This window comes from Leptodactylus fuscus, chromosome 6 (assembly GCF_031893055.1).
Source record: "Leptodactylus fuscus isolate aLepFus1 chromosome 6, aLepFus1.hap2, whole genome shotgun sequence".
NCBI lineage: Eukaryota > Metazoa > Chordata > Amphibia > Anura > Leptodactylidae > Leptodactylus > Leptodactylus fuscus.
The window spans coordinates 59,976,434-60,000,656 of record NC_134270.1 but is presented as its reverse complement, the minus strand read 5'-3'; the positions used below and the strand labels follow the sequence as shown (position 1 = coordinate 60,000,656).

The 24,223-nt window shown below is 41.4% G+C and overlaps 1 protein-coding gene across 3 annotated transcripts in view; it reads left to right on the top strand.

The window, feature by feature from the left end:
• ROBO3 (roundabout guidance receptor 3) overlaps positions 1 to 24,223 on the top strand; it is a 290,365-nt gene that overhangs the window by 256,575 nt on the left and 9,567 nt on the right. For all 3 annotated transcript variants that reach the window (XM_075280067.1, XM_075280069.1, XM_075280068.1), the window contains exons 10-27: positions 5,690 to 5,771; positions 7,519 to 7,687; positions 9,431 to 9,597; positions 9,683 to 9,804; positions 10,819 to 11,035; positions 12,662 to 12,786; positions 13,276 to 13,447; positions 13,954 to 14,142; positions 14,272 to 14,295; positions 14,394 to 14,436; positions 14,771 to 14,919; positions 15,367 to 15,642; positions 16,275 to 16,413; positions 17,075 to 17,299; positions 18,007 to 18,176; positions 18,618 to 18,725; positions 20,820 to 20,993; positions 21,407 to 21,558. In XM_075280067.1, the coding sequence (XP_075136168.1) occupies positions 5,690 to 5,771; positions 7,519 to 7,687; positions 9,431 to 9,597; positions 9,683 to 9,804; positions 10,819 to 11,035; positions 12,662 to 12,786; positions 13,276 to 13,447; positions 13,954 to 14,142; positions 14,272 to 14,295; positions 14,394 to 14,436; positions 14,771 to 14,919; positions 15,367 to 15,642; positions 16,275 to 16,413; positions 17,075 to 17,299; positions 18,007 to 18,176; positions 18,618 to 18,725; positions 20,820 to 20,993; positions 21,407 to 21,558 (2,703 nt within the window). The remainder of the gene's footprint in view (positions 1 to 5,689; positions 5,772 to 7,518; positions 7,688 to 9,430; positions 9,598 to 9,682; positions 9,805 to 10,818; positions 11,036 to 12,661; positions 12,787 to 13,275; positions 13,448 to 13,953; positions 14,143 to 14,271; positions 14,296 to 14,393; positions 14,437 to 14,770; positions 14,920 to 15,366; positions 15,643 to 16,274; positions 16,414 to 17,074; positions 17,300 to 18,006; positions 18,177 to 18,617; positions 18,726 to 20,819; positions 20,994 to 21,406; positions 21,559 to 24,223) is intronic.

Genomic DNA, 24,223 nt, shown 5'->3' with positions numbered 1-24,223 from the left:
CACTATGGACATCATGCAGAAGACTCGTCCTGTGTGTCCCTAGCCTTACTTTTCATTAAAAGTTTAAATATGTGTGGGGTCTTGCTGGGCACTCTGATCTATGACTGTATAAGTCTTCACTTATGATGTTCTATCAGTTTTTCTGCTGCTAATAATCACTTTATGGCTGCAGCACATTTTACATTTTGTCTATGAGGTAAGGAATGTGTACAGTAAGGAGAAATCTGCGCCCTCCCTATCCATTACTACCAATACTGTTTTATTCACATGTAATTCTGCCTATAGTAGCTACACAGTAGCAAAGAGATAGTTCAGAAAAGTGAGCATTACATGGGAAATCTAGGAACACTAAACAGCAAATACATGCAGGCATGATGCAGCCCACAAGATCCCTGACACAGAAAAAGTGCAAATTATGAGCACAATCAAGAAATCTGTCAATAAATAGAGATATCCCATCTGTAATCACACAAGCAGCCAGAAGTAGCTACAAGTACATAAGTAGATTTTTCTTACATTTCAATTTTTGAGATGCTGCAGAATGTTCAGTTTCAATAGTTTCCAGATGTGTATGGAGGATTTGAGGAGAATCAGCTCCTCCCATCTGCATTCACTGTACGAAGAGACCAGTTCTATCTCCTTCCACTCATTATGAATATGTCTGACTTATCTAATGTATCTATAGACGGATTTCCTTAGTAACAGGGAGTGAACTGCAAATTAGCTAGAAAGAAAACACCTAGTGGCAGGAACTTTAGACAGGTTTTTAAGCCATAAAACAGTCACATTTTTAATTAAAGTGTGTCACATTTTGGTTCAGAATCACATTAAATGAAACTAAGTTGTCTGGAAACTTATTGGCCATTTAAATGCATTTAACATGACTGTTTACATTCAGAAGGTGAAAACCAAGCCTGGTCTTGTCCTGATGACACAGATGCGGAACATTACAGTGTGTCAGAGCTTCTCTCTCATGAGAGAAAAACATTACCTGTGTCAGTTGGATATGATGAGAACAGGCTTTTGGGTTCTGGTAAGATAAGGAACGCCTACAGTCACCAACAAGAAGAGGAAATCTTAAAATACTTTGAAATGAAAGTACAGTAGAACGTTGCATTCTGATATCCTGTCTTACCTGGAACACGGCGATTCTGTGTAAATGAAACACATACAAGTAGGCCTAGAATGAGGAGATTTTAATGATGGGAAGTGAATGTTGTATTAGGCGTGGGGCACATATTTGGGTAGCTGAGGAATGTAGGCTCCTGATATTGTAATGATGGCTTGTTATTTGTGTGATGTGGGAGGGGGGCTGCGGGGGCCGCTGCAAGCTGTCAGGCTCTGAACTCTGATTGCCCCGGCACATTGGGTGCAGTAGACACGGTGCATACATTTTTAATACAGGGCTTGCAAATGATTTTACTGTAGCTGTGCTTGATCTGATGAGAAAGTGTTTAATATTTTACAAGCAGCAAGGACGAGGGCGGCTGCCGAGTCTGAAACCCCAAGTGCAGCGCTGCTAAAACAGGAAGACAAATAGTAGGACCTGAAATATTAGTCAGGAATCTTTCTCTGTCGATCTGTATTTCTAGTAACAATCTGTCTTCTATTCATGTCTAATCTGTCTATCTATCTATCTATCTATCTATCTATCTATCTATCTATCTATCATCTATCTCATAGCTCTCTCCGCAATCACTCTCTATCTTTTTCTATCTTTTCAGTCATATCTGCCTCCTTTGCTCCTACCTTTTTTCCCTTTGCAGTCTTCTGTGTATGTTTAGTAAATATATCATCACGGTTTGCCCTTTTCACATGTGAACTTCCTACAAGCTTCATCTTCTTCTGATCTACAGACTTCCACCGACCTTGTTGACCTGGAATGACAAACATTCTGTCATGTTTGAAACGTGTTTGATGTTTGTTCAAATATACAAGAAGCTTTTGTGTTCTTCGGTGCTGTGTTCAGCCAGCGGCTAGGCCCTTTTATGTGGGAGCACCGGGAATGGGGATTGTTTGTTTTCCTTTTTGTGTCTGGGACAGGTATGTGCACCTGCTCCGCCCCGTGTTCTGCCATCACACAGGTGCAGTGGTCCGTACTAATCCCAGGCCTCACCCTGCGCCAGTGATTCCATGACAGGAGCAGGCTTTCACTGGGTCTCTTGAAAATTTCTACATAATGTGTCAATTGTAGCATATGGGAGGGGACGCATAGGAAACCATACATGACGGCAAACAGTCCCTCATGATTTACACTGCAGCTCTGTTTCTTCAAATTGAATGCTGTGATGCACATGATATGCATGGAGTAATGACTTTCATTATTCTATGAATCATGACGTGCATGAAGTGATGACTATCATCATTTTGTGGATCCCCTTCTTTGGTTTTAATAGGAAAGAAAACACTTTTTTAGGCGAGTTTATGTGTTTAAAGGGATTATAATGATAGAATTTTTTCAGTACTACCACGTAGGAATAGCCTTACGAAAGGCTATTCTTCTCCTACCTTTAGAATTCTTCTTTGCGCCGCTGTTCCGGTGATATTCCTGGTTTTCTCCATATGCAGGGATCGCCCCCTGTGCTGTCTGGAGATTCATTTGCATATAATAATAATAATAATATATAATAAATTTTATTTATATAGCGCCAACATATTCCGCAGCGCTGTACAATTTGTAGGGTTCAAATACAGACAGAAAGATACATTACAAAGAAAGTCTTTTCACACAATGGGACTGAGGGCCCTGCTCGCAAGAGCTTAAAATCTATGAGGTAGAGGGGGTGACACAAGAGGTAGCAGGGGCGGCATTGCTTATGCAGAGGTCAGTCACCTCTATTACAAAAGTGTCACCTCTAAGATTCTCCAGTGACGCCCTTCTTCTACAGCCGCGCATGTCCTCTGCGTCTTCTTCCGCGTAAGTGATACTGGTACATTGCTACTGAGCATGCTCAGTATGTTCTGTACTCCGTAGAACTACTGCGCATGTCTTTTCAGCCATCTTTTTGTGGCCCCTACACGAGTGAAGGCAGTCTCGCCGGAAGAAAATGCAGGAGGACGCGTGCGGCTGTAGAAGAAGAAGGGCATTGCTGTAGAGTCTTCAGGCAACGCAGTGGATGCCCCCTGTGTTGTTTGAGCGCAGGGGGATGCCCTCTGAGCTGTCTGGAGACTCATTTGCATACAGAAAAAAACAGGAATATCACCGGAACGGCGGCACAGAGAAGAATTCTTAAGGAAGGCGAAGAATAGCCTTTCTTAAGGCTATTCCAACGTGATAGTACTTTTTTTTTTTAAAAAAAGGGATTCTAATGATAAAATCCCTTTAATAGTTGATGGGTTAAAAATAAGTTTGGAAAATTTCATTTCCTATTCATCAGTTTTCTATTCTGTATAGATCTTATTGGAAGAGGGAAAAAAAAGAATCGCGCTCTAAAGAATCCCCAGTGTGAACTTTGCCTTTTATATGGCCCACTGAGAATTCTACTGTCTTTTATAACTGTGGCTTTTACTCAGTTGGTGTGTTGGAAACGATTCATTATATCCCGAGCTGTGTGACAGCATTGAGCCGCTCTGAGTCACTCGCATGGCTACAGAAAACAGGTCAGAAAATCACTGGCTCATTCTATGAGACTAGTAAATATAGAATCCACCTGCCGCTTTGCAGGGACCGCAGCTCTCCGGGGACAGAACATCAAACAGGAATAAACCACAGCTGTAACTTCTCGGGGAACCCCAATCTCATCACTTGCTGATTCTCACACCCCAAACTACACATTAGAGAAATATATACATATTCAGGTGTTTATGGAGATGGAAGCACTCCTATAGAACACAGCAAAAAGAAAAACGTATGTGCCCACCAAAGGCAAGGAACAACGGCCATTTATGGGGTTCTATGAATATCAAAGGCGTATCCAGTACACGAAGGATGATACATTAGTTATAGTTTAGGCAGCAGCACAGTGGATTCATGCTGCAGGGTAAAATGGAGGTTACTCATGAATAACTTACTAAACATGGCGTGCACGCTAAATATTTGCTTAAAAATTGATGCACGGATTCAGTGGGGAGTGAAATCTTCAGCGTTATTTTTGTTCCTTCCTTGTGTTAGAGTCAGTAGGTTAATGCAACTCCTGTGTCCCATGTGCAGTTAATAGCATCATATTGTCTCGGCTGCAGCTCTTTGCCCAGGAACAAAAAATGAGACTTGTCATGTGAATTCGAGGACTGCTATGAGTTAATGGTCCCGCAGGAAGCCAGGTTCACCAGCCTGCAATGACTCATGGGTAGATGAGAAGGAGGCTTATGGTAGAACTTTACCTTAGATTCTGCAGTGTGTGTTATGGAAGAGCCTTGTGGGTGGAGTAAGAACCTTGAAAATATTTCCAAGTAAAGGAAAAATACACCACAGTTACCATCCCTAGAAACACTATCTAAGTCTTAAAGAAGCACTCCAGCATTTTTTTCTGGTTATATTATAAGTACTGATTTGCATAATACCTCAGTATCTTGTATTTTGCTCTCCCGGCATAAATTCCAAGTTTTGATTATTTATTTATTTTTTTTAATGTAGATTGTGAGCCCCATATAGGAAATCCATGCAAACACGGGGAGAACATACAAACTCCTTGCAGATGTTGTTCCTGGCTGGATTCGAACCCATCCTAGTTTTAGTTTTGTCCGTTGGATCAAATGGTCCATTGGTGATCCCCTGGGAGATGTTGGTGTCTCTATATTCAGGATGGTTATCTCCCAGTTTGACCCATCTTTGACTGCCTACAAGTGATTGACAGATCCTTGATGCTGCTCTTGACGCTGAATGGCTCCTTTTCTGTACCTCTTCCTCCAACCGATCTTGATCTTCATGATTCATATATCACCAGTTCCCTTAAAATTACTTTATTTTCCTTGAAGATCCTGTAATCCACCAGCCTTTTTACATGTTCTCATGGAGATCTTGGGAATTGTAGCAATATTGGTGCTGTGTGGTTAGACTTGGAGATGCAGGAAGGGGCACTTCCTTAAAGAGAAAGGAAAGAAAAGGTTGCTGCCAAACAGAAAACCATTTTATTACACTGCCATTTTGTTCTAGTATCTAAACAATTCTTTGGCGTTTCCTTTGTCTTGTGTTCATTGCATGTAAAAAGAATGGTGAGCTTAGTCTGCTTTCTCTCCATAAAAATTGCCATCCTTTGCATCTAATGTCTTAAAAGGCATAACATAGAGGTCCTGGAGCTACAAAACGAGGAAGACTTGTCAGACATATCAAGACTTCTCTAGATGCCGGAGACCTGCGATGCAATGAATTGTGTAATGAATAGACAAGATAGAGGTGGAGGGGATATAAATGTTCTATTAATAATACACGGGTAAATCCGCTATCACCGATGGTTATCCTATAGCCCAGTGAGTCTCAAACTGTGCATCTGGCCACCCTGGCAAGGCGTGCCACTGTAGGTGGATACAAATAAATATTTCTCTGGATGCACCAGCCTCTGGTTTAGCATTTTAACTAATAAGTCTATGCTTCTTTTGATCTTGATGACTTTAAGATATAAAACTTTTCATTTGAGCTACAACCACTGAAAATGACCCTTTATGTTCTTGATGTTCAGTAAGGCTCCAGACACGAAAGATTGAATATTCACATCTTATGGTGACACTAATTCATCATTTTGCCACATTTCAGGTGACTGATTCTGGTGTTTATGTCTGTGTCGCCACAAGTTCCACTGGAGAAACTACCTGGAGTGGGTACCTAGAGGTCCAAGGTAAGGAGATGGGTGGGATGCTTACATTTTTAAATAATTCTGCCTCATAGTGATGGGGAATCTAGTTCATTTTGGAGATTAGATCCTTATTTTCTAGTTCATTCAAGAAATTAGATGAAAAGAAGAGTTCATGTAGTTCAATATTTCTATGGATTCTGCTGAGAACTTAGTCTGTTATACAAGGTTACTGCTGGCTACTCAGACGAGTTATAGTTCTGTTACATTAATGAGATGTATTTAATATGTCTGATCATTATGAATGTTTTCTAAGGACAATCACCTTTACCCCAAGTTAAGAAGCGTCATGGTGAAAGTTAATAACATTTTCATTGTCTACCTTATAGTCTGGAATTATTATCTTGTGACAGAGAGTATAGTAAACCAAGAGATTTTATTAAGAACAAGGAAAAGATACCTTGTGGAGTAAACAGATATATAGTATCACTTATAGCATGCCATGTTAACTAACTGAACTGAATGAACTAGAAATAAATCAAGGTTAAGTTCAATCTGATGCATGACTAAGCACAACAGCACCTCCTATGGTAGTTGAATGGTACTGACTCATGATGAATATGTATGAGAACTGAAAAGCAGTGCACACCTGGAATGTTTCACGCAGAGTAGACCTGTCCTTTGGACTAACAATGAGGTGATTTTATCACAAAAACAGGTTGGTTACATGAAGCTACACAACCAGACTCTATTACTCACACATACTACTTTGCCTTCGCAGAATTAGGTGCTAAAATGGAAGTAGTAGGTGTCCGTGAATGAGCCCGCAGGAGTTGCTGCTGTGCTGTATCACTTCTTTCTCCCATTCACTTTAGTTCCTGATGAACTAATGTTTGCCAGGATTAGTTCACTATAGTGATCTGTTCATTTTTAAAGGGATCCTATCATTGGATACCCTTTTTTTTCTGACTAACATGTAAGAATAGCCTTAAGAAAGGCTATTCTTCTCCTATCTTTAGATGTCTTCTCCGCGCCGCCGTTCAGTAGAAATCTGGGTTTTATTCAGTATGCAAATGCGTTCTCTTACAGCACTGGGGGCGTCCCCAATGCTGCGAGAGAACTCTCCAGCAATGCCTCTATCTTCTTCTGGAACGCCCTCCCCCTGTGTCTTCCATCCTGGGTTTCAGTCTTCTAGGCATGCGCAGTCGGCTCTGCCATCAGGCCTCGGGCAGAGCTGACTGCGCATGCCCATGGCCACAAGAAAATGGCCGCTTACACCAGCTTACTGTGTAAGCGGCCACAAGAGGCCTGATGGCAGTACAGACTGCTCATGCCTAGAAGATTGAATCCCAGGACGGAAGAAAACACTGGGAGAGGGCATTCCAAAAGAAGATAGAAACGTCGCTGGAGAGTTCTCTCGCAGCACTGGGGGCGTCCTTTGCATACCGAAGAAATCTCGGATTTCTCCAAAATGGTAGCGCAGAAAAAACATCTAAAGGTAGGAGAAGAATAGCCTTTCTTAAAGCTATTCCTATGTGTTATCAGAAAAAAAGGGTATCCAATGATAGGATCCCTTTTAACTAATAGTTCATGAAGTGCACATCACTACTGCCTGAATTTACCAGTAACAACCCGAGAAACATACCACAGCTGCTGGAAATACTGAGTGAAGCACCAGCCCCTGCAGCTCATTGTTTCCCGGCTATTGAAAAACTGTTTAAGGTCACTATATTTGGAAAAAAAATATTGTATTCATTTCATTGATAGTCCAACTTTTATTATGTCTTTGAAGAAAAAGGTTCCCCAGTACATGTGCAGCCGGCAGAGCCAAACCTGGTACCTGGATCTCCTTCCAAGCCTCTAGTCACTGACGTCACCAAAAATAGTGTTACTTTAACATGGCAGCCACATCCCCAGTCTGGGAACACTCAGGTGTCATCCTACATCATCGAGGCTTTTAGGTAAAATAACCAGATGATTATAATTACTAATATTTGTTTTGACATTTTCAAGATTTCTGTTGTGTTATGGGATTTCCTAGCTCCGGACAAATAAACCAGTAACATTGTATATTAAACAGATATACAACTTTGCAATAACATGTTTGATTTCACATTTCGCATGTCACCCCTTGATGTCAGTGAATAGAAATGTCCTTGCCTAAAACCCTACAATAGTAGTGTGGTTACATTGTAGTAGTGTTTTTTATTCAGTATTGTCATCACTGTTACATTCTCACAAATTTAATCACCTTTGTGAACAGGACTAGGTTGCGTACATGATTACTTTTACATGCCCAATCCTTCCGTTCCTCTTTGCAATGAAAAAACATTTATGCTCAGCCAAGCCAAGTATGCATGTATAGGGAGGAGTAGTAGCCTCTGCACTCAGACCTGTCTACTGTCTACTATGCTGCTGTAACATACTGAAATTTCCCCACTGTGGGACTATTAAAGGATTATCTTATTTTATCTTATCTTATCTGTACAAATGTATACCTCTTGAGGAGTACTGCTGCCAGAACCTACACGTCTGTCTGTGTCTTCCAATATTTCTAAGAAAGCAACTTTTCATTTTTGTTTTCCTTTAATTTCCACATTGGGAGTTTACTCCAGAATTTGCTATTATGCGGCTGTTGTGTCGTCTTAATAAAACATGATCCTGATTTCTGGGACTGCAGACATCCTGCCCTAGCTTTGGGTCACTGGCTCTGCAAACATTTTCTTAGGAAGCAATAAGTGGGTCCTGCATCCACGGTACTGTGCTTCTGACACATCTGCTTTGTTCTTTCCTCAGATTTATGGGAAGTGAAGGTGGTGAACAGTTTAGTCAGCAATGGATATATTCTGCAAACACAGGGCAAGCAAAATTCTCCCATAAATCAGGAGGATAGTCTGCAGTGTGTAAGGATTATGGGCAAATGTGGAGAATTCACTACTTGTCTTCCCCCCTTCTCCAACAACATGAACTGGGGAAAATAGGAACCTTAGAAATGTCCTGTCATAAATCAGAAACTCTAGTTCCCAATGTCCATTGCATTGCATTGAATAACAACCTAACTACCAGACTTTACTTCTTTTGTACTATTGCATCCAATTGTACAGTAAAACTTTCTACATGTAGCATAGTAAAAACCTGGGTATAAGAATATAATAACCATTATGAGGCCCCTATGTATAAGAATATAGCTACTGTAATACTGCACCCACCCTATGTATGGATATATGACTGTTATAATACAATCTCTCCTTTGTATAAGAACATGACTATTACAATACTGCCCTATACATGCAAGAATAGATTTATTATGAAACAACCCCTATATATAAGAATGTAACTACTATAATACTATTCTCTATGTGCAAGAATATAACAACTATAATACTGTCCCCTATGTACAAATATATGACTACTTTACTGGTAGAGACTAAAATATATTTACTATAATACCACTCCTATGTAAATTAATATAAATCGCTATAATACGGTTCCGTATATGCATAAATATAACTACTATAATACTGCTCTCCATGTGCTAGAATATAATTACTAGAATTCCTTACCCTATGTACAAGTATATAACTACTATAATACTGCCCCCAGTATAGGCTAACATATTATGGTACACACTGTGTTAGTTATTAGAATATTTGTACTTTCTCCTGTGATTTTAATAATTCATCTTTTTTCTTTTCACAATAAAGCCAATCGGCGGGCAGTACCTGGCAGACAGTAGCAGATAACGTCAGGATAGAGAAACACACAGTCATCGGCCTGAACCCAAACACCATTTATCTCTTTATTATCCGAGCCATGAATTTGTATGGACTGAGTGATCCTAGTCCAATATCGGAGCCTGTGCGCACTCAAGGTGAGTCATTTGACAAAAGATAGTGACCAATCCAGTTTTTCCTTTTTTTATTTGCTGATGTTTGCTGTATTTGGGTATTTTATAGACATCAGCCCCACACGCCAAGGTGTTGACCATCGTCAGGTACAACGCGAGCTCGGGGAGGTTGTAGTTCAACTTCAGAAGCCAATAATTCTCACCTCCTCCACAGTGCAGGTCACATGGACTGTAAGTTTAACAAAATTTCGTTTTATGAATGTGCCTTTTCTTATATCCTGTATATGGAGACATGAGGAATAGCATCTGACGTGGTTTGGGGGATATCATTCACATAACCACTGCCTGTTTTTTTGCAACTATTTAATAAACTACAGCACTAACTAATAAATCTGTTTGCCCAAATGTAACTTAAAGGTGTATTACTATCACAAGAACAGAGGTCGCCAGTCCCTGTTTCATTATGGTGGTGAGCAAAAAGGTGGCCACAAAAGCTTGGTTAGATCTATCAGACATCTATGGCATATCCTAGGGATATGTGGCTAATGTCTCAGATCAGAATATCCCTTTAATAGCTGATTGGTAACCGAGTAACCCGCTGCACTGCCGCCATCATTGGGCAGCATTGAGATATTCATTTGTGGCAGATTTGATGGTTCCTATCCCTGTGTTTCTATGGTCTTGCTATGCACAGGCACGGTCATGTGATGCGACCTCTCATGCTGTCACAGACAAGGAAAATGGCAATGATTACCCACTCTTCTCCAAAATGACCCATTAGCTGGCCCAGATGTGGGATTTCAAGGAAGTGGCATTTTAATAAGATGCTTTAAATCAATAGCTTCTTTTGACAGGTGGTGTTATAGGAGTCCACCATTACTGCTACTTGTTGTCCTTGGCAACCAAAGCGGATTCCAGCCAAAACCTCCCAAAGTGCCTCGAAATGCCCATCCCCCACTGCAGCCTTGTCCATTATGGATTCATCACAATCTAGCTATTAACTTTAGTGCTTTATGTATATTTTTTCTCAACTTTATTGACAAAGGACAAGATGCTAGGTTTCTGATGGGTGGTCATTAGTATAGTAGGGGATAGTCCCAAGTATTACAGTCGCTGTCTGGATTTTATATATAAAAAACAGGAAAAATATAAGCTTGCAGGAAAGATGTACAACTATGTGTATGTGAATGAACACATTCATTTCCATGGAAAAGTTAAAGAAATATAAATTGCTGCTATTCACAGGTCGATCGTCAGGCTCAGTTCATCCAGGGCTACAGAGTCATGTATCGACCCAAATCCAGCATCTGGGTGGTTCAAGATGTCAAATCTCCCACTGAACGCACCGCCATCCTGGTGGACTTGAAGAGAGGCACAGAATATGAAATAAAAATCCGTCCATATTTTGATGAGTTTCAAGGCATGGACAGTGACATATTGCTGGTGCGCACCCCTGAGGAAGGTAAGAGCTGCCGAGGTAACATTGCGGAGATGCACTAATTGGAAGGATGATGAGTCTGTCTATGGGGTGGAGATTCTCAGTGTGAGCTATTAGTGGCAGCTTATGCCACACTCCATCTCCAGGGACCCATGGAGCGCTGTGCTTAGTAAAGACGTGGGGGGATGTAACCAGCTGGAGGAGAATATTATTCTGCTGGAGACACAACCTGGTACTGGTGCACACTGCCTGCCCAAGATCATGTCTTATGTCGTATCTCCCTTACACTCTAAGACAATGAGCTGCCCCTTTAGGAATCTGTTGATCTAACAGCAAAAATATGTAACTTGTCGCTGCTCAGCCAAAACAGCGACCCGGGGGAGTGTATTATGCTCCATGGCCGGTAACATTACCTCACACACTCCGAAGTGTTGATGTTAAGGAATCAAAATATCTCAAGCACAAGCCGTAATCTAAATAATAAAGTCAGACGAGCGTAAGTGGCAGCGACACATGTGGACAGGGAAGATGAGACATTGAGATAAGATGGCGGGAGAAAGTGGGTGAGGAATATGCGTTTTTAGAGTAAAACATTTCTTTAAAAACTGAATAATAAAGTCTAATTCAATTAGTATTGTACTCAATAATTAGCATCCTGTAATACTATGGCACACAATGTACTAGTAAAGTATAGATTGTTATGATGTAATAATACTATAATATGTGTGATTCTGTTTTATGCTATACTTTATACTATACTGTAATGTACTATGGTACAATAATACTTTTTTTTAGTAATATTTTACTTTCTTATAAAAGAACCAGCACAGATTTTCAGGGGTGACCATATCCCTTTTAGACCCCCCCCCCCTCCCCTTTTTGTGACATTGGTATGAAAACGTGCTTGTTCACCACCTGTTTGTGACCTAACCAACACATAATGTGCCTGTGCCATATATAGCATGCAGGAGAATTCCACTGGGCCCTAGAGACTTGCCAATTCTTCTGTCCAGAAGGTGATCCCTTATTTTGGGACATTCCTGTACATTTTTTTTTAGAGTTGGCAAGTATGTATAATATATTGATTTACTCCCATCTCTGCTTATAGCATTATAATGTATTGTTCATTATAACCAGTGTGATACTTGGCAAAGATCAGAAAAATTGCTTAAGGCTAAGGCCCCATGTAGGCAGACGCTGCGTAAAAGCACTGTGTGAAAAACTGCGGCGGAAACGCAACGCTTTTCATAGAAAGTCCACACAGCTTTACTCTGCGGACTTTCTGCTTCAATTATTCCTATACAGAAATCGCCAAGGTTTCTGTAGGTATAGTTGACATGCCGCAATTTACAAAAACACAACGTTTTTTGCATTTGTGGATGGGATTAGCCTGAATGCCATCCACTTTGCAGATAATGTAAATCGCCATATTTTGCTTTTTTTTTTCTTTAAATCACAGCGTTTATTCTACGTGGGCCCCGGCCTAAATAATGTTTCTGTGTAGAGGGATGATGAGTAATAATGGATACCTGAGATGAAGTCAGCATTAGATATGACCTGTTCTATGTTTGTGAATGGTATAAATGAGATCCTTTATTACTCTGCAACAACTTCATACTTCTAAATTCCCATAATTTCTGTAATTTGCAGTCCCCAGTGCTCCGCCACAATCGGTTGCCGTAGTGACTGTCGGTACTAGCAACAGCACGAATATCAGTATTACATGGGAACCTCCCCCTGTAGAGCACCAAAATGGCATTATCCAGGACTATCGGGTGAGTGCGCAGAGTGTACAGACATCCTATATAGATTTGAAGAGATTGGTTAACAAAAAAATCTCATGTGTTTTTGTGGGCCAGTCCCTATAAGGGCCATAAGAGGGTCAACTCTTATGTTTAATTTACACATGGCCGGTTATTACATGCATATATACTGTATATAGGGTGGAAAAATCTATCTGCTAAGAAAATAGAAGATTTCCTCCTATCATTTTATATAGCCATTCTATGGTGGTGCTGCAGTGCACAGTTGGCTCTGTATCACTTCTGCATACCGTACAGAGCATGGATTCTTCTGCTAAATACAAGAACTTGAGCAGTGGGACACCCCACAATCTTCTAGTTTCCCAAGGTACTTTGTGATAAGTCAAGTTTTCTAATATTGTGCTACAGTAGCATTAGTCCTCTCCTTGGAATACAACCCTGAACATCATTTTATATTAGACATATACCATCATACAGGTTTTTTTTTTGTTTGTTTCATAGATTTGGTGTTTAGGAAACGAGTCTCGATATCACATAAACAGAACGGTGGACGGCACGTTGCACAGCACAGTTATACGGGGTCTGGTCCCAGGGATCCTTTACCGTGTTGAGGTTGCTGCAGCCACAAGTGCTGGTTATGGAGTTAAGAGCCAGCCAATCACCATTCAGATCAGTAAGTATGCCTCTTGTACGCTAGATAAATGTCCCTGAACTCAGTACAGGTGGTGGGTGACAGAAGGATACTGTCCATGGTGAGCTCCATGTTGGAGTACAGCTCCCATCCCATGCATGAGACCGTGACAGCACTGGGCAGTACTGTCAGTGACTGACTGCTTCAACCCAAGTGTGAGAAGGAGCGTTATCAAAGTTCCTTCCTCCCAACCGTGGTCAGGCTGTATAATCAACATCAGGCTAAGCGGTGATCACTCCGCACAGAGAACTAAATGATCCTGAGTCTTTCCTTTCTAGTTGCCATGACTCCTAGTATCTTTTCTATCTGCTATGAGCTTGTATGTGTTCTTTTCTTGTAATATATTACTGTATTATCCATGTTGCTGTAACACACTGAATTTCCTCATGGTGGGGCTATTAAAGGGTTATCTTATCTTATCCTTCTATGTGTAACAATACAGAGGATTTTGGTGGCATACAAGACAAACACCTCTCTTTTTTTCCCAGAACCCTCCTCAGATCATGTGTCCATTAATAACGGAGATAGTGTCAGTCTGACAGAACAGATCACAGATGTTGTGAAACAGCCAGCATTCATTGCAGGCATTGGTGGGGCATGTTGGGTGATCTTGATGTGCTTCAGCGTCTGGATATACTGCCGCAGAAAGAAGAGGAAAGAACTGAGTCATTATACCGGTAAGTGAATCCTGGTATGTGCAATATTAGGCCATATGTCATTTTACACATTTATATATACACAGCTGTAAATGTGACTTGTAGAGGGACTATTAATGAAATAACCTATTGTGTTTCTTTATTCCACAGCCTCCTTTGCCTACACCCCAGCAGGTAACCATTTATTTATGCCTGTGATTGTCATCCTCACTTTTATTTCCAGATATTACCATGTTACATATTAATTATATGTTTGTGTTTTTTTGTTATAGTGTCTTTTCCTCACACTGAGGGCTCCAGTCATATAACAGCCAGGTGAGGAATCTTATAGGAACAAATTATATACAATATTCCATTTGCATCACATATGATAAAGTGGCTGTTTTACAGTGCCTATATGACCTCTATATAAACCATTTAAGGCACATTCTGGAGCTGAGTGACAGCACACTTAAGAAAAATATCTTAACCATGGGCTACCTCTAGATATATTAGTTTTACATGAAGTGTCCCCTAAAACATAAGAGGTGCATTGCTAATTCTAATGCTTCCCTTTATATTTTTTGTCTGGTTTGATACTCTGTGATAATAGGATTGCATGATTTTACATCCCATTATAATGCTCTTCATATATGTCTGTTGTGCTCAGGCCTGGAATGTTGGCAACAAGTGCATCCAACTACCCCTGGCTGGCGGATTCCTGGCCCGCAACCAACCTCCTAAGAAATAGCAAGCCTAAGGAGGCAGCAGTGAATTGCTGCCCTGGAAATCACAACCCCTCTGAGAGATACTACAATGGTAAGCCGTACAGACCTCATTGCATTTCCTGCATTGTACTGTATAGCAAACAGATTATAGGAACATCATGCCACCTTAATAACTATGAAAAGACTGGCTGGCAACGGTTTCCTACAATTACCAAACATATTACAGCGGGACCATTTTTCATTTGCATTTCGATGTCCAGACAGTTTGCCATGTGTTCTTGCCAAACTCTAATGTTCGGATGAGATACTAAGCAAAGATGTTTGAAGTATGTTTAGGCAATAAAAATATTAGCTTTCCAATAGTTGTTCATTATTATAACATGCAGAATAAATCTAATTTCTGCTCAATTAAGGCTTTTTATTAATTTGGAAGCAATTTGCACATTTGACTGAACAGAATGCTGTGATCTCATTAACATTGAATGCAGCAATAAGAAAGTATTTTTTTGAGTTATTAAATCTCATCTGGTTTGGGCAGATGCTGGAATCTCTAACTACATCGCACAGACAGAGAAGTTTGGCACTGGCGTTTCAGATGGACCAATCTACAGCACCATTGATCCTACCAGCGATGACATGAGGACATTTAATGGAGCTTACTCACAGCACACTACTCCCTATGCCACCACCCCTGTTGTACCCTATGGAGGTCAGACCCTGCACTCTCCTGAATCGGAGGACAATGCCTGGAACGTGCAGGCTGGGACATCTGGAGTCCTGTATGCACAGCCTGAGCGAAGCAAGGCAGAAAATGGTACTTCAATTTATTTTTTTATACTAAATTACATTTAGAGAGAGGATTGAGAAGGAAGTGACAAGTGTTCTAAGAACGTTTCTGAAACACGTTTACTAGACCTGTGACACGCACATTATAAAAAAATATAACTACTATAATGATGCACCCTAGTTACATAAATGTAATTACTATAATATTGCTTCTTAATTACAGAAATATAACTATTATAACTACTGTCCTCTATGCACAAGAATGCAACTAACATACTGGTGTCTCTAGGTACAAAGACTACACTATAGTATAGCCTCCATTGACAAAAATATAACTACTGTAACATTGCATCCTATTTATAAAGATATGACTATTATAATACTTCCCCCATTAGCAAGAGTGTAACTCCTTTAATACTAATCAATAAAGCTAAATTCACATCTGCATTGGATTCTCTGTTTGGAGACTAATGCCCGACTGATCCCATTATAGTTAATGGGGGTCCATCAGGTTCCATATGTGACCACTGTTGTAGCGGTCCACCTATTCATTTTTCTGGTTCTCTAATGGACTAGAGTGAACCTAGCGTCATCACTGTATATTACATGGCAGCTTTTTTCTAATAATGTTTATATATGGATATTATTGTTTTCTTCCAGTAGCTAAACCAGGTAAACAGAAATCAATGGGGAAACCTGTTAAGACGCCGTCTCTCAATTGGACAGAAGTGTTGCCACCTCCACCACCAGCCAACGAGCTGAATCACTTCCAGGATGAAGACTCCGATGTGGAAATGAAGTGAGTTTTCCTCCAAACAAGCTGCCTTTTCCAGCCTGGGCTTATGCTCCAGTATCTGTCACGCTGCACAAAGCCAGCAGATTCCTGGCGAACGATTGTGTTTGTTTATAATTGCGCTAATTTAAGGCGCTGCTGTTTGTAAACCGTGGAAACTGATTCATTCTAATAAGAACAGTAATAAAGCCAGATTCTTCTCTGGGGCACGCCACAGCTACATCTGAGGATTATATTGGTTGTCACTGAGATTACACCCAACGAAAAACAAAAAAATAAATAATGCTATTTATTGTTCTTGGAATATTACAGTTTAATGAAATATAGATATTAATGTATAAATATTCATAAAGATTCTTGGCTCTTGACACCATATTTATTAAGGAATACTGAGCATGCCTCTCATATATGAAAATTAGAAGTCATTAAATTGGTTATTTGGTTTCTAACATTGATGTCCTATCTTTAAGCCATGGGGCAGCGCTTCAGTACCTACACGCACTGCTACATATGTACAGTGAGTGAGCAGCATGGCTTGTAGTATGTAAACAATAGCACAAGCCTCACTGTCTCAGTTCCAGTGATCTGCAGGGATCTGGCCAGTCTGTATGTTTTTTTTTTTTTTTTACTTTATACACAATTGGACTCGTCATTTATTTTTGCGCAGTTCTGATACAGAAGAATGGTGTCCACCATTGCCAGAAAGGACATATTTGATGGAGAACATTCCAGAAGATTGTCCTCCTCCACCCCCTCGTGGAGAAGCTTCGTCTCCAGCACAGTCCTACGGTCAGCAGTCCACAGCTACACTTACTCCGTCCCCCAGAGATGAGCTCCATGAGTCAGAAGACATCCCAAGACTACAACAGTTTGACCTCCCTCCTCATCCCAGGTAAAAGAAAAAAAAATCTGTACTATTCCCACTACATATAGTCAGTCAGTTGTCCTTAAAGGGATTCAATCATTAAAATGCAATTTTTTCTCCCTAACACGTAGGAATAACCTTAAGAAAGGCTATTCCTCTCCTACCTTTAGATGTCTTCTCCGCGCTGCTATTCGGCAGAAATCCCAGTTTTCTTCTCTATGCAAATGAGTTCTCTCGCAGCACTGGGGGTGTCCCCTATGCTGCGAGAGAAATCTCCAGCGCCGCCTCTATCTTCGCCTGGCTCTTCCGGCCTCTCCCTGCATCTTCTTCTGGCGCTGGCTTCAAACTTCGAAGATGCAGGGAGATTCCATTCCAGATGAAGATAGAGGCGGCACTGGAGAGTTCTCTCGCAGCATTGGGGATGCCCCCAGTGCTGTTTGAACGCTGGGGACCACTCCCAGTGCTGCGAGAGAACTCATCTGCATACAGAAGAAAACTGGGATTTCTACCGAACGACGGTGCGGAGAAGACATTTAAAGATAGGAGAAGAATAGCCTTTCTTAAGGCTATTCTTACATGTTAAGGAGAAAAAAAATTGCAGGATTGAAGGAAGGCAGGATCAAGGCACAATCTGCCTCAATCTTTTAACATATGCCTTCATAGACAGGGGAATAGAGCCTTAGGATATTTCAGAGTCTAAAGAGCAGTTACTTCAGCTTTATTTTTACATGTAGGCGTATGCCAAGTGGATCTGTACCAATGCAAAGAGCTCCCAGTCCTCCTTTGACACAGTCTAACCCTAGCCTTCATACAGAGGGTGGGGAGACTCCACGACATGGCCACAGACGAAACCTCAGCCAGAATCCTACACTTAGCTCAGAGAATGTCAGTTACCCCAACACAGGTAAGTACCAGACGTGAGATGTGACATGTACACTTACTATGTACAGTAATGCAACTATGATAATACTTCCACCTAGGTACAAGAATTCAACTACAATAATATTACTCTCTTGGTACAAGAATATAAGAATAATCCTGCCCATATGTACAAGTGTACAACCGATGTAATACCAGTACCATGTACAAGAATTTTGCTATTGTAATATCACCCCCTATGTACAAGAGTATACTATAATACTTCTCTCTATAGACATGAATGTAGCTGTTATAATACTGCCCCCTATTGACAGAAAAGTGTTTCATTTCATTTTACGTCATTTTCTTTGATAAGTGATATTATCAGTTATGTTTCTTCTGTTTTTTTTTTTTTTTTGTACAATTCACAATTTGTATGTTAATTTTCTTGTAATATGAAAATACATTTTTGTATTCAATTCCACAGGAAAAGCACAACCTCTGTCAGGAGACATCAGCACTCCCCCTGGACAGAAATCAAAAGGCAAAAAAAAATCTAAATCTGCCCACTATCGCCGGGAAGCCAAGCAAGGAGGTCAGTAATGTTCATTTCAATTTTGTAAAATAAAAAAATTTGACGACACTTTTTCTACAATTTGTAAAATGTCATGAGCTGCAGTATACAGTTATATGGATAAATTGTGTAACAATAAAAAGCAAATTACTAAAGCTACTATTAGGGTACGTTCACATGGCGAATAATTTGTTTGAGGAGGACATCCACCTCAGCTGGTTAGGCCCAGATCAGCAGGGAGTCTCGAGCCGCGAATCTGTGGCAAGGATTCTTAGGCTGCGTTTTTTGGTCAGGAAACTGACTCAAATTCCTCCTCCAAAGAAACGCCTCACCGTACAGTCCTATGGTGAGGCGTTTTTAGGAGGAGGAATTTGAGTCCGTTTCCTGACCAAATTCCTGAGCCAAACAACTCTGTATGAATGCAGCCTTACGGTGTCCTGCCATCTCTGCCCCCCATTCAGAACTGAAGGAGGCAGGATCAAGGCACAATCCACCATGGGAACATACCCTTCGTCTTCCTAAGACTGACCATACAAAGTTGATAAGGGAATGGTAATTATATGACATATCGGAAGAGTAAAGGCGTACATGTGGATGCGGCTTACTGAGAAAACCCTCTGTGTTTATTACCATTTATTACCTGCCATTCGGCCAGCTGTAGCGTTGGCATTTTTGTATGGTCATATTTTTCATCCACGTTCCTTGCTGGAACATACTGGACAATTGTCCTCTGATGAAGCTTTGAATGTAACAGCGAGTCCTGGGGAGAGAGAATAAGTAAAATCACTTGAAATCCTACCTTCCCTATCTGTTACATCTTGAAGTCATTAGCAGCTCGTACAAAACCTACTTAATGGATTAGGTTTCGGCCATGGCTGTCCTTGCCTTCTAATGGGAATTTGGGGAATTCAGCAACAAAGTAGAGATTACAGATATGTCCTGCTGGATGCAATAGAATTACAGAGCTGGATAATCTCTGTTCCCCTTTGCAGATTTCTATTTTATAGTAAACTTGTTCGTACAGACCAATAACATAAGGGAATTGAAGCATTTCATGTCTGCATTCTTTACATATAGAGCTCTGTGTCTCCATGACACTTGGTGCTGTTCTGTATGTGGGAGCCATAACATACTTGCTATGTATAGATCAACTCCCTATTGTTAACTGAGATCTTTTTAAGATGAGTCTGGGTGGTGGGATCAGACAGGAAAAACAATGATAGGGTGCATTCACACTGAGTAAACGCTAGCTTATTCTGAACGTAAAACACGTTCAGAATAAGCGGCGTCTAAAGCAGCTCCATTCATTTCTATGGGAGCAGGGATACGAGCGCTCCCCATAGAAATGAATGGGCTGCTTCTTTCACTCCGTGCAGTCCCATTGAAGTGAATGGGGAGTGCCGGCGTGTACGCTCCGGCATGAGCAGAGCTAGCCGTATACGCCGGCACTCCCCATTCACTTCAATGGGACTGCACGGAGTGAAAGAAGCAGCCCATTCATTTCTATGGGGAACGCTCGTATCCCCGCTCCCATAGAAATGAATGGAGCTGCTTTAGACGCCGCTTATTCTGAACGTGTTTTACGTTCAGAATAAGCTAGCGTTTACTCAGTGTGAATTCACCCATAGGTTGTATGGGTGCTATTACACTAAGTTTTCAGTGTACGCCAGTGGACTTCCTGATAGGTGTCACTTATATAGGTATACACTAGCGTACATCATCCATGAGTACCCATATTTACTAAGTGACCCTGCAGAGAGTAGCATGGTGACTAAACTATTCAATGCAGCATACAAAGCTATTCCAATGTATACCAGGCCAATAAAAGTCAAAAGGACACTTGTTTGGCCTCCATTAGGGTGAATAATTTTTGTACATAACTTGACATATATGCCGGAAGCTTTCCCAGAGTGTACACAAATTGATTTGTGCATATGCAATGTGAATGTTCCCTTAGTATATTAGGAAAACACTATAACTCACACTTGGACAGAATCACTGTAAACACAATAATCTGTTACATTATGGTACAATTTATAGTAGAATGGTCTCAGGATCCATACAGAAAACTATATCTATAAAGTATAGATGTCATGTGGTTTCTTTGTTCCCCAGATCTCCCACCACCACCTGAGCCCCCTCCTGCTGACGAAGAGCTAGGGTCCCCGCGTATGGAGTACTGCGGCTCATCATTGGAGAGAGATACCAGCGCTACATCTTCTGTAGAGAGAAGATCTGGGGCAGGACATCAGCGCAGTGGTACGACACATCCACTACACCACAGAGAAGGTAAATATGGCATCTTTAAGATCTTGTTCCATCTGCATAAAACAATGAATTCTACAGTATGTTGTCTGTGGGGAATATGACTGATGTAAGATCAGCAACACTAAGAATTATCAGGGATAAACCCCATATATTGACATCCATTTGTTTGGTATACAGTAGTGGTTCTGCGTCCTGGCACATCACGAATGTGACCTTTATAGAAATCTTTTAAAAATGCATTCACTCAGACTTAACATCTGTAGTAAAATACCATAGAAGAACTAAACTGCAGTGTATGAACAGGTTCTTATTAAAGTGATTAACTAATGAATCAGGTATCAAGAAAAAATACCCAATGCAAAAAGATAAAATATAGATATAGATAACAGACATGGTTCATGCAGTTCATCCTCCCTCTGCCGTTATCCTTGCAGATGAAGAAATCATTCCATACAGTAAACCCAACTTCCTGTCCAGAAATCAGATGTCCAGTAATTGTTCCACATCAGGAAGCAGCTCGTCCCGGGGGTCTGCAGGGTCCAGGAGTCATCCATCTGGAAGAAGCAAAACAGGGGACCGTAAAGAGGTAAGACTGGAGGACTGTACCCCACTAAAATGTTTCATAGTAATGCAGGAAACCATAAAGGAAGGAGCAGGTGACTCACTTACTGTGCTTCACACTGGGCAACTGTCCTGAAAATGATCCCCCACCCCTGTATACCGCATGTCACCCACTGCATGTTACTGCCATTTTAATGATGTACATAGTCAGGATTGATATCACTGGATTGGAGATCATGTTTGTGATGCATGCCAGAAGGAGTTTGTGCATTAGTGTTATGTTATTTGCTTTATAAAAGTTTTTTTTACGGTTTGTGCTGGGGAGATAAGACCATAAATCTTCCAATATTACAAATGCGTAGATAAACTCCACACTTCAAAATTTGATCTACAGCATTTTAGGGGTAAAAAAGATGCACTGGTTTAGAGCTTTGTAAGGGTGTGAACCTAGAGGGCGCTGTAGAGCGACCAAAAACATTGTTAAAAAGGACCTGGACCACACCCATACCAGAGAAAAAGGGGGCTCAACTCCAGAGGGAGTGCACACAGCAGGAGAGTGCTGCTGGTAGCCTGCCGGAGCAGGTGGACTGGACCAGTTGGAGACAGACAAGAGGTCTGTCCCAAGAGGACTGGATTCCAGAAGGAGCCCAACTCCAGAGAGGGAGTATTGCTGGTGACCTGCAGGAGCAGGTGGAAGGTGGACCAGTTAGAGACCTTATAGAAGGTCTGTCCCAAGAGGACTGGTATCCAAAAGGAGCCCAACTCCATAGAGGGAGTGCTGTTAGTGACCTGCAAGAGCAGGTGCACTGTAGACCAGTTGGAGACAGATAGGCGGTTTGTCCCAAGAGAACTGGTATCCAAAAGGAGCCCAACTCCAGAGAGGGAGTGTTGCTGGTGGCCTGCAGGAGCAGGTGGAAGGTGGACCAGTTGGAGACAGACAGGAGGTCTGTCCCAAGAGGACTGAATTACAGAAAGGATTTTGAGCCAGACTGGTGAGAAGAAATCTGAGTATCTTGTCCCAATAGATTAGTGAGGGTTCTCAAAGTGAGGTAGTGCCTTATATGTGGGCTAGGCTGTTTGTTGTTTCTGCTCCTGTTGTAAGCTGAATAAAGCCACTTATTTTGGTTTACATCACCCGATCTGCTGTTTATTTGGCACCCATCGCCACCAACACCTCTGTATATCCAGGAAAACCGCTTACCTTTGATGCTAAATTACCCCCAATTGTCACAGCTTGTAAAGATCACTATTACGCTCTTTGCGTTCTGAGTATTAAATAGGATACATGAGTTCAGTAAGGGTTTTAGGGCACACTCTGTGTACTGTAAATGACCAATTTTTTTCACTCTTTCTGGAGACTGAGAGTTTTTTTACATCCGCCTGGACTCTGCTGTAAGGTTCCAACCCTATAACATAATATTTCGTGTGGCCTATGGGGCCTGATGAGTAATTATGGCTATCACCCACCCCACAGAAGCAGAGCTGTGAAGGGTTTCAGCAGCTGGAGCCCCCAGTGTTGATGGATCTCATGGATGCATTGTGTGGGTTTTCAGCACAAGAACATTATTAAATTTAGTAGCGTGGAGAATGTGCAGGAGTCTGTCATGTGACAGAAATATTTAGTTGCACAAATGTAGGGGCTCGTGGCATAAAGTTGGTAGGTTCCACATACATTGTCACCCAGCTTTCCCAGACTCCTGAAAGGATATTCTGACTTGTTATGCAGTGGCTTGACAGCAGGGAATACCCTGTCCGTTTTTGTTAGTGGTGATACATTCCCTGTATGTCTAGGAAAATGAGCCATTCTGGATCTAGTAAAGCCCAACATAATCTGAAATATTGACCAAAGGCAGCAATTCAAGAATTAATATTTAGCACCGCTTGCGCGCCATAAAAATGAAAATCGTGCACCTGCTGGTAGAGGTTGGGCTTCACTGATCAGGTTACATGCTCCCTGCCCTAAGACATTGCACCTTCCTGCACAGGTGACTCCCGGCCCTGCCCAGCAGTAAATGCCACCATATCTCATCTTCACTAAAATCTCAGCAACGAACATCAAAGATCCCGTGAGTCCGAAGCCTCGAGCAGAAACTCGATCTCACAAGACTCATGAAAGCCGAGAGCCTCGCTCATTCCCAGGGGAAATATTTGCTCTTTTTTTTGTGCACCTTTCTGTAGGTGACAGGAGACGTGATGGATATATCAGTCTCTTCATGTCGGGTTACTGACTGTTTCCTTTCAAGAGGGCAAAATCTCTCATCCTGGGGAATTTCTCCCATAAGAATAAATGCATTATTAGGGGTAGATGGAGATGGGACAGAGCGGATACAGTGAGGGAGGGCACACGTATCAGATTATAACTAGAGATGAGCGAACACTAAAATGTTCGAGGTTCGAAATTCGATTCGAACAGCCGCTCAATGTTCGTGTGTTCGAACGGGTTTCGAACCCCATTATAGTCTATGGGGAACAGATACTCGTTAAGGGGGAAACCCAAATCCGTGTCTGGAGGGTCACCAAGTCCACTATGACACCCCAGGAAATGATGCCAACACCTCTGGAATGACACTGGGACAGCAGGGGAAGCATGTCTGGGGGCATCTAACACACCAAAGACCCTCTATTACCCCAACATCACAGCCTAACAACTACACACTTTACACACTCAATACTACCTCTCTGACAGTAGG